Source organism: Cyprinodon variegatus, unplaced genomic scaffold, assembly GCF_000732505.1.
Source record: "Cyprinodon variegatus isolate N-32 unplaced genomic scaffold, C_variegatus-1.0 Scaffold100, whole genome shotgun sequence".
In the NCBI taxonomy this organism is placed as follows: domain Eukaryota; kingdom Metazoa; phylum Chordata; class Actinopteri; order Cyprinodontiformes; family Cyprinodontidae; genus Cyprinodon; species Cyprinodon variegatus.
In genome coordinates, this window is record NW_015150553.1 from 1,468,025 (window position 1) to 1,483,497 (window position 15,473).

General features: G+C 37.2%; 1 protein-coding gene across 2 annotated transcripts in view; it reads left to right on the plus strand.

Annotated features, from left to right (window-relative positions):
- LOC107084442 (serine-rich coiled-coil domain-containing protein 1-like) overlaps positions 1 to 15,473 on the plus strand; it is a 123,826-nt gene that overhangs the window by 16,403 nt on the left and 91,950 nt on the right. For both annotated transcript variants that reach the window (XM_015374281.1, XM_015374282.1), the window contains exons 3-5: positions 514 to 931; positions 3,150 to 3,334; positions 13,437 to 13,527. In XM_015374281.1, the coding sequence (XP_015229767.1) occupies positions 514 to 931; positions 3,150 to 3,334; positions 13,437 to 13,527 (694 nt within the window). The remainder of the gene's footprint in view (positions 1 to 513; positions 932 to 3,149; positions 3,335 to 13,436; positions 13,528 to 15,473) is intronic.

Genomic DNA, 15,473 nt, shown 5'->3' on the forward strand with positions numbered 1-15,473 from the left:
TCCCATACAGCAGACCTATAAAGTGCTGCTGGCGCGTCTTCCAACTCCTGTTCTTTCCAACTCGCCAGTCCGACACAATTCTGCACAACTGATTTTTTTCCCTGCTACACCCGGCTAAGCTGCTTCGCTTCTTCTTCTTCTTGTTTACTACTGGTGGTTGGCTTTGGTCGCAGTACCGCCACCTTCTGCTCGGGAGTGTAAACGCTTCGCCTATGAGAAAAAGGAGCAGCGCATGAACCGAACGAAACACACACGAATCGAACCGAGACAGTCGAACCGAACGGTTCTGACGGTTTTCATAAATCGTCCCATCCCTAATATATATACACTATACTTAGAGCAACCTTTTAGTTGAAAATCACACCTAAAGAGTTCCCATGCCTTTCCAGGGTTAAGTGTTGAAACCCTTTTCCACATTTCTGTTGCATTTCCTGCTTTGCGTCTTGCAAAATGGATGCCATTAGGCTTAAAATTACCTGTTATACTCAATTCAATAAAACATCTTCTCCTCAGGTTTTCTTCACCCCAGTCCAGTCCAGTGCGGAGAAACCTTTACTCCCTGACACTAGCACAGCCAACAACACAGACTACGAAACGGCAGTTTCCCTTTCCGAGCCAGAGACGGCCGTACCCTGTCCACCTCTGCGGGAACAATCGCTGGAAGAGTGGAAGGAGAGGGAAGAGGAAAGACAGGAGGCGATAAAAGAAGAATCAGCTGAAGAGAGGAAGGACGTGGCAGTGGAGAGGAATGCAGGGTACCACACTGAGACCACAAGTGAGAGCGAGGTGTGTGGGGCGCGCAGCGAGGGCTGCCACTCAAACCCTGAGAAAACACATCGGAGGGCGAGACACACGCGCTCTCTTCAAGAAAAAGGAAGCTTCTGCGGCTGCCACGAACCCAGGTCCTCTCATTTGAGGAAACCACACGCAGGTATAAAACCCAAACCAACAGGCGGAATCGCAGGTTTACATGCAGAGTCACTGCCAGAGAGTAACACTGCATGAATAATCACTTGGCACAGAAAAGAGACACAAACAGGCTTCATGTCTGGAAATCCAGTCTAGTGAATCTCAACCAGTTCTGGCATTCTTTTGTGATGAGTGCTATTGAATCGTTTCCGGGCAACTGCAGATCTTTGTCTGAAGGATAACATTTATTAGGTTAGTTGAGGTGAAGCAGTGACTAAAGACGGCATCTGTAGTGTTGAACAAACTAAGACATTGAGATTCAGTTACTGATTAAAGAATATTTTATTACTGGCACATGGAGAGCCACTTTCTTCAGCTTCTAAATGATTTCATATTTGACATTTTTAATAACATCCTGTAGTCTGTTGTGGATAAAAAAAAAAGTCAAAAAAATACACTTTTATGATCTGCAGCAAGTTCAGACAATGTAATTCTTTTTTTTTTGTAATTCAAGTTTTTGTTGAATTTTTCAATTTTTAAAACATGAACAAAACAAAAAACATTACGATAAAAAAAAACAAAGAATAAAACAGTGAGGTTTAGTGCAAATCTTCGTTTGCTGCCTTAAAGTTCAAATCAATTTGTAGACATATAGGTGCAAAAAACTGTCCCATTGTTGCATGGCAGCTTCATTATTAGAATGTATTCTTCCCAACATTTTTTTTACAAGCAACATTTTCAGTCATTTTCTCGGTCCACATTTTAATTGTTGGGGTATGGGGGTCCTTCCATAACTTTAAAATAAGTCGGGCACATGTGACCAGTGTAGTGCTCAACACTCTAAAAGCATGCCTGTTCAACAGTGGTACCTCACTTTTATCTCCAAGTAAACACAGTCTGGGTGATTTTGGCAAACAACAAGCTAACCAACCCTGCATATAGCACAATACTCCATTCCATAATGGAGATGACAATGTAATTCTTTAAAGCTAGTCCTCATGTCAGATTCTGATCAGAGCATTTTAAAACCAATTTTTAAAATACTATTTTATCTTAATTACTGCTCTGAGTAGGTTTTTCTTGCAGTAAAATTTTTTTATGGAAATATCAGGTCATGGAAATGCTTTGTGTTTACTGTGCAGCAGTACAAATTTTAGAAAATCTAAATGCTGATGCATGCCTAATTTCAAACAGAAACAAACAGTTTGGTTTATAATATTTATTTGTATATATTATCAGGGTCTCTGATGGAGTATTTCAGTGTAGCGAGCCACTACGATCAATATGCTGAAATTAAGCCTCCACGCTCATAAATAAATCCTGGTGAGACCCCTGATTGTATGTTTGATAAATAACTCTGAATTTTATTTTGAAGTTTATGAATATTTTCCCTCCTAACTATATTAAATTGCAATCATAATTTTGCAATGTAAAAACATCAAATTTTGACCTCTGCGTTAGCACAGTAGATGGTGTTCTGCATTACAAACAACCTGCCGTTATCCACCTTTGGATCCCTAAACTGCAGAGATTTGTTATATTGATTCATTATTGCAGGCCATGTCTTCTCATTCCCTCAGGTGCTGTAAATGTTTATGGCTGTAAGAGCCTGGAATGTGGAAAAATGTTTAGATCTTTCTGCTATGTATCCTCTTTCTATTTTATCGAGTGAGTTTTCAACAACAGAGTTGTTAATAAAAGAGCCATTCATCCCATTCAGGGAAAGCTTTGTGTGTGGGTGAGTGGGGTGAGAAATGGCAGGAAGAAATGGCTGGCATGAGGTCCTGTTTTTAATAACCTGTTGCTCTGTAAAATGGTGCGGTATCACTTCTCGCTTTCACTTCACATTTTCTGTAAATCACAGTAGAGCAGTTATAGCTATCTTCCTATTGTTTTTTTTTCTTTTCAGAGGAATATTTCCCCTGAAATCTTGCATTCATTTAGTGGTTTTATTATTACAAAACAATCTAGGTGTGGGAAATCTGAAGAATTAGATTATTGTAAAACAATAAACACAGTGAGCAAAAAACCAATATAGCTGCAGGGCTTCCTGCTTCATGAAGGAATGATTTAACTTTGTTTAAAAAGCTGAATAAGTAAAAGTGGCTTTATTATTTGGTTTTATGAAAGAAGCCTAATTCTCTGGGTTTGTCTGCATTAGAAATTAATAAAAGGAATATTGCGTCTTTGCTAATTTCTGAAACTCTTTCTGTTTTCTTTTTTTTTTCTCCTCTCTGTAGCTTCTGTGTGCAGCAGTGCCAGCCCTTACCACGAGGTGATGCGGATGGAGAGGCGACTGCGCTCCTCATCTGAGGGGGCTGGTGGGCCTCGTGTCCATGGAAACTACAGAGATGCCCAAGGCATGGAGGGAAATGGTCTGCTCAAACACAGAAACAACTCCTCATCATCTAAACTTGGAAGCCTGGTAAGCCTGGAGCTGTTTGTCTCTATTTAGGCTGTGCAATAAATACAAACACTATCAGTATTTTCCTGCATTTGAACGTTAGGCCAGGCTCGGCCATCAACATATGATAATGTTTCTGTTCTTTTTTTAATGTAAACACCAAGGAAAAAAAAAAAAAGCTTTGGGAGCTCCATACAGCCTGCTGGTGGGCTCTAAATAATAGATATGTATATGTTTTTGCTGGCTTTATGTATCAGACTTTAATGCCAAATATGGTTATATGTGTAGTTAAAATGAAATGTGCATTTTTTTTTGTGGCGTAAATACTCATGATTGTAAACGTACTCCAAAATGAGGACTTTGAAGTCTATTCAGCCACTTTGCTTCTCTTCGATTTACCTTTTAAGGTCTTGTGTCCCAATCAATAGGCAACCGGACACTTTAAAGATAATGAGGACTATTATGGATCCAAAGCGCCTTACAGCAAAATACGACTCTAAGAAAATACATATAGATTGTTTTTAATCCTTTGCAAACAGTTTTCAGTTGTTTACATCTGGTGTTGAAGTACATCTCTTACTGTCGTGATCCAGTGGAACCTCTTACAGTTCTAAAGATACAGCTCTTTTTTTTAGACTTTGCTGCGCACACAAGGGCTATGTGGAAGATGGCTTGCACGTGACGTCGTGTTGAAATGCTTAGAGTTTGATTGTTTGTGCATTTCATGGCACAACATGTACACTTTGATCAGCAAGTGTCAGTCTTGTTTTTGCTTTAAAACCTCAGATTTAATCTTCCTATCTGATACATCAATATCAATAATTCCATCACTGTGAGGGTGAGGGTAAAGTATGCATCTTTTTTTATCACAATGATAATAATTATCATGGTTTATTAGTTTTTATGTATTTAATCACATTGTTTAAAATGCTCTAGATTATAAAACAATATGTGTAAAAAACACTTTCCTCATAGTGAAACAGGGCAGCAATTAATGTAAACTTGAGGCTTTCAGCAGAAAATTGACCTGAATAGGGATGGAACAGTTTATGAAAACCGTCCGAACCGTTCGGTTCGACTGTCTCGGTACGGTTCGCGTGTGTTTCGTTCGGTTCATGCGCTGCTCCTTTTTCTCATAGGGGAAGCGATTACACTCCATAGCAGAAGGTGGCGGTACTGCGACCAAAGCCAACCGCCAGTAGTAAACAAGAAGAAGAAGAAGCGAAGCAGCGTAGCCGGGTGTAGCAGAAAAAAATCAGTTGTTATGGAGAATTGTGTGGGTATGGCGAGTGGGAAAGAACAGGAGTTGGAAGATGCGCCAGCGGCGGAAAGAAAGTTGTGGATAAAAGTGCAACAGTGTGCAAGCATTGTGCAACACGTGTTGTTTATGCTAACAGCAACACGACCAACATGTCTTTCAGTTTTAACCTGACCATACTAGACATAATAGTTTTTCCTAACAATCAACATATACCGAACCGAACCGAAAACCGTGACCACGAAACCATGAACCGAACCGAACCTTTCCACCCCTAGACCTGAAATATGAAATCAGTGTTTCAGTGGAATTATTCACATACAGTTTTTGAATGATCTAATCAAAGCCCAAACCTGTGGCAAGACTTCCAAATGAATATCCATAGATGCTCTCCATCCATTACAGGATCTGACTGGCTTTGAGCTATTCTATTTAAAACAACGGGCAGACATTACATTCTCATTCCACATGTAATATGGGAAAGTTTTAACTCAAGCCACTGAATACCAATGGATCTCACACTTCAGGTTAGTATTTCTTTCCCACTTAAGTTTTAAAAGGTATGACTATTGTTGGTTGATAAAATGAAATAAAATATATATTCAAGTTTGTGGTTGTGATGCAAGAAATAAGCAAAAAAGAAGTTAAAGATGTTCGTAGTTGATTAAAGGCAGAAAACCTTGGAAACATGTCATTGAAAGATGTAGTGTTGACAAGACTGAAAAATTTATATAGAAATAAATGATTTCAGTCTAAAAAATGTTTATGTGAATCAGTTTTTTTTTTTTTTTTTACCTTATCTCAATGTCTTAGTTGCACTACGACCTGTTTGGTCTACCATCTAGGAAACGTACTTCTGAAAATGTTAGATGTTAGATCTGAATTCCACCCTCGATTTGGTCACGAAACATAACTAAGGTCATCACTTTTTTTTTGCCTTGTACCCTCTAAGATTCTAACAGAGGTAAAGAAAGAGGCTCTGTACACAAATGCCATGTAGATAGGGGAATTATGCAGAAAACCCATCGGTATTTAATCTTTAAACACTTAGTTTGCGGCCTCCGCTCAAACAGCATCTGCTTTTATTCACAAAGTAAAGGATTTTTTGAAGGATTTTTTTCCCACAACACAATGAGCTGCATGTCTAAAGAGTTTAGAATGAGTGGGTGCAATTCTGCTAGGATAGTCTGGTATAATGCTCTTTCTATTACACTTGCTGATTTGAGTCAGTGCTTGTAGCCCTGACCATGAAGATATATATAAAAAAAACATTCCTCGAATCTAGACTTAATTTAGCTTCTGTTTCTGCATCACATACAAAAACCCAAACATATAAAAACATGGAGAAAGAACAGTTGACATTCAAGCCAAATCCATCAATATGAATCATTTATAAACAGTAAACTTCAGTATTGCAAATATATGGAAATGATCAGTTACAAATGTGGGAAGTAAAGTAGGCATTTCCTGAATGAATCCTTTTTACGGAAACTTTGGAAGTTTTAATTAAGTGTGAATGTGTGACGTACTTCGAAAAACTTCCTCAGTCATCTAACAGGTTTTAGTCTGGTGTTTACTTTGTCTGCCTGCACACATTGCAGCAGTCTTTGTTTGGGCATAATTTAGCAACATTCATTTTTGTTTTTGCCAGGAGGATATAACTGTCACGGGGTTGGTTTTTCCCACAAGGAAGCTCCATAGGAGGCAAAGTCGTTTAAATCAATCCTATTTATTCTACTGGAGACTAAAAGCTTCTTCTGGGAGATTACACATAGTATGGATGTACTCTGCACATTACTGTTTATATTACAGGCTGCTACTGCTGCCTCTCCACTTCCACTTTGTTAAATGTTGTATAATCTCTTTCTTGCCTCCTCTCTTCCTATGAAGTGCCCTTCTGGGGCTTGAGTAATGGAGGAAACATTGGATCTCAGCAGTGTATATTAAACTATATCCTATCTCCTCTTGCTTCGTAAAATTTTATTGGTCAGTTTTATGCACTTGTAGCTAATGAAAAACTCAGAATTTAGACACCTTTGTCTTCACCTTGTCTGTGTTCTTTCTAATATGTTCAATAATGGTATGCAAGCAATAACATGTTATCAATAAATACAAAGCCCTCTTGGCACCTTTGGTTAAGATGTAAACAACCTCTTTTAATGCAGTAGAAGATCTCACCCTGATACACTGATGAAAGTGCAAGCTTTCCGGGTTTTTTATTTTTATTTCATTTTTGTGCTATCTCTTAAGGTTTTCATATACCGTTCTCACACCCAGACCACATTAAATGAATGCATTTTTTCACAGCACAGCGAGAGGTGATGCAGAACTCCTCCGTCTACATCTTAGTTTTGCAGTTTAAATATAAAATATATTATAAATGAATTGTATATATTATATATAAAATCCAAAGTGATGCCACCTCCTTTACATGCTTTACTGCAGCCGTGCTGCAGAGCATCTCTCTCCTGCCATAAAAGAAAAAAGAACAAAAAAACAAATTTAATCTAAGATGATCTAAAGCAGCACTAAGTAACATTTTTAACCTTGATATATCCTTTTCTAAGATTAGATGAGCTTTATTGATCTCACAGCGGAGAAATTCACTTCCCCATGACGCTAATCTAAGTGTTTATAAGACGATTAATTGGTCTGTCATCTCGCCTGACTAGCTGTGGTCGGCTAACCACATTGCACGTTTCTGTGCCACCGACCCAGGTGGCAGACTCTCTGCTCTCATCTCCTGGTAAGACAAACAACTCCATGCACAGGCATTGGCATCAATTGCCACACACCCTCACTGCGCTACCAACTACAGAGGAGTTTTTATTTTTATTTTGGAAGTTTATGATTTGATGGAGTCAGCAGTAAAACTGAGAAAACAGAGAAACTGAGAATCGGATTGGCACTGGGGTAGCTGAAGAGTGAATTTGGATGAGGCGTTAGCTCCATAACGAATACCCTGATGCAAAACTGATACAGACCTGTTAATGTACTTCCAAGTACTCTATCTTTTAAGTTCTGTTCTCATAATTCTACTACTTTATTCGCATAATATTACAACCTGTCAAAACAAAATTTCCTTTTGTATGGCCCTATTACTCCATCATAGCATTGGCTTATGTCTACCAAATAGAAAACACTTGACTTGAGAGGAAGACTTTCACTTGTATAAAAGTAACAACTTCCAGCAAAAAGAGGAAGTTGTACAGTAAATGACATTAGATAATGTACACTAATACCCACCTCTTCAGACATTTTATTGTGATATACTAGACAGTGAACGCTCTGTAGGTGTGAGGTGCGAGGCTCGCGGCAGGCTGATTATGACAGTCATATTATAAAAAAGGTCCTTTAGGGGAGCACCACTCTGAAAATGATCTGGGGCTGCTTATTTCAATATCATCCAAACATAACTAAAATAAATATACACAGCAGTGTTTTTAAGAAGGAATGTTCCAAACCAATAGGGGTCTTATTTTAAAAGCAAATGCCCCATTAATTGGTGACAAAAACATTCAATAATTGATCATTAGAATAATTGTCAGCTAGTTTATTTACCAAATAACCTTAGCCTGAATATAGACTCTAAAATGTGGCTTTTGGTGAAATACCAAACCACTACGATCCTTAGTAAGCAAAAAAAATAATAATTCTGAAAATATTGTGCAGTTAAAATGTGTTGGGAATAGCAAAGCAGAGCGTCTTCACTGCAAAATAAACATTTGTTGAGCCGGTTCCAGCACAAATCTGCATAGATTTAAAACTGTCCATCCTACAGTGCTGCTGGAGCAGCATTCGGTCCCGGTCTGTTCTGTGGATTTGTGTGTATTCTTCTGTTAAATTCTGCAAAACAGAGATTATTTTATAACTTGCCACTTAACCACACTACATTACTATTTCATTTGGATAACATTATGCTATTTCATGTCATATCAATGAAGTATTTTGAAAGCTGGATAAAACTGCCCCTAAAGGTTGTACTTCCTAAATGTTTTTATTTGCATAGAGGATCATGTTCATGGAGATTAGCGTAGACATGATGACTCATTAAAAAAGAAATAAAAAAAGTGTGTTAATTAAAGTCAACATTGCCATTTTCCCTATCAATCTCGCTATGACTTATTTTCCTGATATTATTCATCCCATGTGTAAACTAAGCCAAACATAAACCAAATCAAGTTTTGGGCTGCAATGATAAATGGCCAAGTTATTTACTTCTGTGAAGGGAAGCAGTTCCATTGATCTCATTCTGTTTGTTATTGATTTTTCTTTTTATCTTTTCTGAAGCTGTGAAACATTTCTGTTGCTAGCATTTGCAGCTTTTGGGTTCTCATAAGTCTATCAGTGACAGTGGAGATAATATTTTGACAGGCTGCTTGTGATTACGCTCATAACTAGCTCACAGAGGATGAATTGCGTACAATATTTTCCTGTTTCAGAGACAGCCCAAATGACTTTGAACAAATTATTTTGTTAGTAGCTGTAATGATGCACAGAGTATGATGGAACAACCCGACTGAATTTCCCCTCTCTTTTACTTTTTTTTTCCTTTTTCCATTGGCATTTCAATAGTTTACTTGCTAAATTAAAATAAGATATTGTTTGTCTTTTGTTTATGCTTTTGTTTATGTTTGTTTTCACTGTATAAAGGCTAATTATTAAGTTATATTTGAATTAATCACACAAAAGACAACGAAACTCTTCCTTGCTAAGAGAGATTGTTGTGATATCTGATGCTAGATGGTGGAAAGAATAGGAGGACAGCGGGAATTGTTAATGCATTTTAATATATATGTTGCAGGAGAAGAAAAAAATAAAATAGAAATATATAATCTGATGTTAAAGTTTTCCTATTTTCTTACAGCAGATCTTGATCGATTGTTAGGGATGGCTAAGATATAGCGATAAATTCTCTACATAAAAACATGGGCTTTTAAGCTACAATGAGCCCAAATGACATTTATGAACAGATTGCTATCCAAGCAACTTGTGTCTAGTACAATTGACTTGAGTTGGAGGACTCTTCAGTATCCAACTGCTTAGCCAAACTCCAAAACAGTATTTTTATTTGAAGAGTGTACAACAACAACAACTGGCAGGTAAAGTGCTCTCCTGCTACAAAAAAAAAATAAAAAAATTTGTGGAGTAATAAGAGAAAAATACAATGAAATCATTAAATTTACAGGCTCTCTGCTTTGGTTGGTGAAGATATCTAACCTTAAAACAAGAAATAATTAATAATAATTGAAAGAACAGGTTAAAGTCACTAAAAAAGCGTCTAAAGTTGATCTAATCGTCTGATTGTTGTAGCTCAGAAGTCCGGGACAGCCCTAAATACTGCCGCATGTCACAAAGCTTCTCTGCAAAACCAGCTGAGTTTGAGCTGACAGTGAACAGCTGTAGTAGCGGCAGAAAGTCCCGGCGTTCTTTCAGATCTGACGATCTGCCATGCGCTGTCAGATCGGCAAACATTGTTCTAAAACGCAGGCATGCACATGCGCAACAGAGTTATTCCCACATTGAATATAAGCAGCAGTCTACCGACCAGCAAAAACATGTTTATCTTGACTTTTAAAAAAGAAAATCAGCTTTGATTATACTATTATTTCTTGGATGCAGAAGTGGCCAGACATGATTGAAGTTTCTGGGATGTTGGGAGAAGAAGCCTAGTAGTAAAGTTTGGCTAGATTTTTTTCATGTTTAAAGTCATAGAAAACATTGACTGTGGTTTATATTGTGACTCAGAATTCATTTATGTTAGATAACATCTTAAGCGTACGTCGATCTGACAGCACATGCTGTTCTGACAGAACACAGGATACCCATGGCGTTCATCTCTGTTCAAAGATGTGTGTTTACCAAGCCTGCTGGATGAAGATTTTATACTGTACAGATAAAAAAAAAAAAAGCAACAGATATCTCCAGCTACACTTACTGGTTTTTATCTATCTCCTCTGACAAAAGAAAGCTTTGTGGCTTTAGTTTTCTTCTGGTGCTTCTGCTGTTTTAATGTTTTCCTTTAACTTCAGAGTTTCTACTGGCACAAATTCTGTTAAAATGGGGATGAAAAATGATTTATGTCAGACACCCGACAGAAGAAAAATAGGATCCTACTTAAAAAAACAATCCTTTACGATTGAAAACTGTTCATCTCTATTTTACATTTCATCATAATTATAAAAAAACGACGATAAAATTAGGAGTAATGTTGCAATTAATATTTGAGAGCAGAGATAATGTGCAGTCATAGCTCATTTAGGTATTTTTTTGTGGAGACATCGCTTTGTCAAATTGATGTCATGTTTTCTTTCCCTATCTTATTGTAAAGTCTGAGTCACACCCTCTGTATAAATATATAAGATTTAAAAGCTTCCATCTACTTTTATTGTTCACATAGAGTCAGCAAAATCGTCAAAACAAACATGCTCATTAACGTCTTTTAACAAAATGATTTGAATGGATCATTGGTAGCAAATGCTGCATCACTCTTGGGTTTTGTGACCAATACGGAAAGATCAGACGATTGCATTTAATCCTGTAAAGGGAGAATTTATATCATTTAAAAAGTAGTAAAGCACACATTTAAATATGTGGAAAAACAACAGATTTTTTTTTGCTCTGGCATTCTCCTTTGCAACCCCTTCGAATAACTAAGCACTTAGAAGACTAATCCCTCAGGATTATGGTTTGACTTCAGATATTTAGCCGACATTGTTTCGTATTAGATGGATGTTGGCTGTGCCTTCTGGATGACTAATGGCTCCATACTGATGCATTATTCTGCGGCTGTTAGAAAACGACAAATGTCAGATGATAAACTGCGAGTCTGCATGAGCAAACTTCTCTGTCATGTGGGTTTTATTCAACAAATGGATTTCCAATTGGACTGGACGTTCATTCCACCGTGCCCTTAGGCACACTGTAAACACAGTGGCTGGGAAGTGCCTTCTCATGCAGATTGAAGCCATTTGTTAGTTGGTATATTTTTCCATAGCTGGAGGCTGTAATACCTGCACGAAAAGCCAAATCGCTCTCACTTCATCTTAATGCTTATGCCACCTCAAAGCACTGAAAACATGTAATTTTCTTTGATTTAGGCAGAGGGAGAATAGAAACCACTGTCTTTTAATCTCCTTCTTACTCTGATCTCTGTTTTGGGTGACATTTTGTTTGGCAGTTAGCAAAAGGAGACATCCTTTAATGAGACCTGAATCTAATATTATCTCTATTAATTCGAGGATGATGCTCAATCAAATAACAAATGTGAGGTGAAAATGTGACATTGCTTGGTTGTAGGATCATATTTCTCTAGAGAGAGGGGTGCATTAAAAAAGGGCAATTTAGCTTCAGATGCAATCTGTGTGATGCAGTATTAAACAGACTCTTCATTTCTTTCCCAATACCTTTATAGCTTTTTGCTGTAAAATCTGAAATGAAGTCTCTTGCTTTTTTCTTTTTTTTCCTTCCTCTATTTTCTGTAATGATCCTCCAATTGGGAAAAGCAGCAGTGTGATATTATGTGCTTGCCGTACAGAGGCTGCACTGAATTCCGAGGTTTGGCTGAATGGTCAGGACTTTTCCTCTCAGAAGATAGGAGATCGATTGAGAGAGTGGGCAGCAGTACTTCTATGTTTTATGTATAGCTTATTACACAATAAAGATATGAAATGAAAGGCTTTAATACTCAAAGTAGTGCCTATAAATCTTTAAGTTATACACAATTTAACAAGTTATAAAATAAAAACAAAAACATTTATTTATTTAAGTTTTTATTATCAATTAGGTTCACCACAGTTTCTTCCAATATCAAACTTTCCGGAACTATGCAGGTTTATATATATATGTTTAAAAAAATTCAAAATTTAAAAAGATTTAAAACTATTAAATGTCCTTAATGTGACCATTAGATGGCAGCATTGACCTTTGGTATCCAGTTAACCAATTTAACCTGAGCTTCTGCAGCATTATAATACTAAGATCATGAGACTTGACAGCAAGTGATGTAACAGTTTATGTGTTTGGGTTCAGGTTTGCAGTATGAGGTTGGGGTTATTATTAAAACGCTGCTTTTCTTCTAACAGTCTGGTTTTACCAAATGGCTTTTTTCTGTAAAGGATTTCAGAGGATTCTGGGAAATCTCAGATCAGTTTAAAACAGTATAAACATTGTTATAGTTTATATGGGGAAAAGTGTAGAAAAATGTACTTTTGGTTGTCGTCTCAAAAAAATGTTTTTTGTGCAACAATGTTTTTAACCAATCAAATTAAAAACATGCATTTTTTAAGGAGGCTTCTGGAATAACATGCAGAGTTTTAGCCTCCGTGTTGGTTATTTTATTAGAACAGGTATTCAGGACTCGCAAACATCATTAAAGCAAAAGTCTGAGTCCATTTTTTGAACCTCAGCTGAGCGTGATGCTGGATCTGGTTGTCATGGGAATTAAAAACAGCAGATTATCAGAGTTTATCTGATGTACTCAGCAGCTTGCAAATAGAAAGCTGACAGATGTTACACAAAACTCCAGGCTCATTTGTCATATTTATTGCTTTTTCAAACAAACCGTTATCATACAGAGATAATAGGACTCACAATATGTGTTTTATGAGGTTTCTTAGCGATGAAGACGGAATAAACATCTCAGCTCCTGAGGGTGAGGATGAAAAATCTCATTTCATAATAAAACGAACTGTATCTTTTGATAGTTCAATGTAGTGCAATTTTGTCAAGCAGAGTTTATGGAGATCCTGCTGAATTGATGAAAAGTGTATCGCATAAGGCCTATGCAGAAGACCTAGTTTAATTATTTATTTAGTTAAACAATTAAAATGGTCTTTTGATGTGGCATTGCTTTTTCTTCAACAGGATGTGCTGAACAATCTGGGCTCCTCAGAACTGGATGAAGATGATCTCATGTTAGATCTGGACCTCTCAGATGATCAGAGGCATCGACATGGTAACTCCTTCCCCGTGGCGACATATTTTTTGAGTCGTATTAATGCCTTAGTAACAGAAGTCAGTTGTCAAGATATATTTTCACACTTCCTATCTTTATATTTTCCACATTTTCTCATACTTGCTTTAATTCCCTTTCGTTGCTCTCGTTTTCTACCTCTCTAGTTCTTCATTTAACTGCATCTATTCCACCATTTTAAAATATAAAACCAGTATTTTGACTACATAAGACACGCACCAGCAACTTATATCCAACCAGCTCATTTGTAGCAATTTATCTCCTTTGTTGTTTTGGCATTTCAGTGCCGACATGCTTCGTGGTTGAAAAGTATCTGTCAGAGGAGAGTTATTTCTGTGTGGCAGTGACTGCCAAACTCCCAACTTCAGCTGCTTTTCATATAAAGAGTTCATTATCCCGCATAAGTACGATGAGCTGCTATAACCATAGACAATTATAAGCTCTAGAGTAACTTAAATAAATATCTCATTCATCAGATGTGGTGAAGCTAAGTGATTCACTTTTTGCAACCATTAACGTTAATTACAGGAACACTGCAGTAAATGGGGCCATCAGTGAGCTATTGTAAATACTGCCACAACTGATTATGTTACTGATTAGCACCTAAAATCTTTGCTTTGTGAAAAGTTTTGTTTTGCCCCCTCAATGGAGTCAATTAATGTTTGGAATTTGAACACTTTCCAGTTTGTGTGCGTTACGTTTCTCAGAAGCTGCTCAGCTGCTGGTGAATCCAGTAAATTAAAGCTACTCAGCAAACTGTTCTATTACATCAATCAAAAGTCTCTTGAGATTTAGCTTGTCATCTATTGAAGCACCTTGCATATCTTTTTTTTTTCCCCTCTTCTTTTTGTTTTGGAATTTAGTTGTAAAGTAATCAGTTCTCACAAGAATTAAAGAAACTTTCATGTACACAAGCCTCTGGTAACATCTTATAAGGTGGCATAGGTCCACTGATCACAACACTTTTGAGTTCATTTGTATAATTCTTTTTAGGGATGGACAATAACTCCATATCAACATAAATCTCAATATAATGTTATTCCATAACAGAGATATTGTAATTTAACACATTTCTGGTATTTCGTGTATGCTGCAGTCTGTGGTTACGGCGTCTGTCACCGACTGATGCTCTGGGTGCAGGCGATTTGAGCCGAACAGGAAGTGCTGCAGCTCATTGGCTACAGTACGTGAGCGATAATGTACACCACAGACGGGTGCCCATGCTCTGCAGCTGTTGGTAGGGGTGCACCGATTGCAGTTTTAAAAAGCCTAAAAAATTTTCACTGATAACTGATTTCTTTTTTATAAGATTACAAGACACAAGGTATTTCAATTTCTATTTATTTATTTCTTATCTTACTAAAAAAAACACTAAATCTTTGCCTTTAAAACAAACAAAAAAACCCTTCTAAAATAACTGCTCTGAAATAAAAATTAAAGTTTAAGGTATTGACAGTGGGCAATTTTTAGATCTTTACAGATGTAGATCAGATTGGTAGAAAAGACTGGTTTCACATCACTGATCTCACAATATTAGGAAAATCAAGACCCCTAGCTGCAGGCTGTGCTAATCAGCTGCTCAGCTCTGATGTCCTAACTTTTAGCTATAAGTTGAGAGCCCACGCCAACATGACAAGTGTCCCACTTTTGAATGACCTGTACCCAGCAAATACCTCCGACTTTAGCAGGAAAAAATATTGTTGTGTGTCGCCCATGTAGGAAGCATTTTGCTGGTAAAGCTACAGCTGATTGGGGAGCTTAAAGTTGCAGTCAGGGGAGAAGAGCTGAGTGCAGCCTTTAAAATAGAGGAGAGCACAAGCTTTACCTCACCAACACAGAATCGTCTAGTGACATTATGGGATGTGTGAATTGATTAGTTTTGTTATGACTGAGCTAGAGGTTGGAGATGTGGAGTCACCAAGCCATCT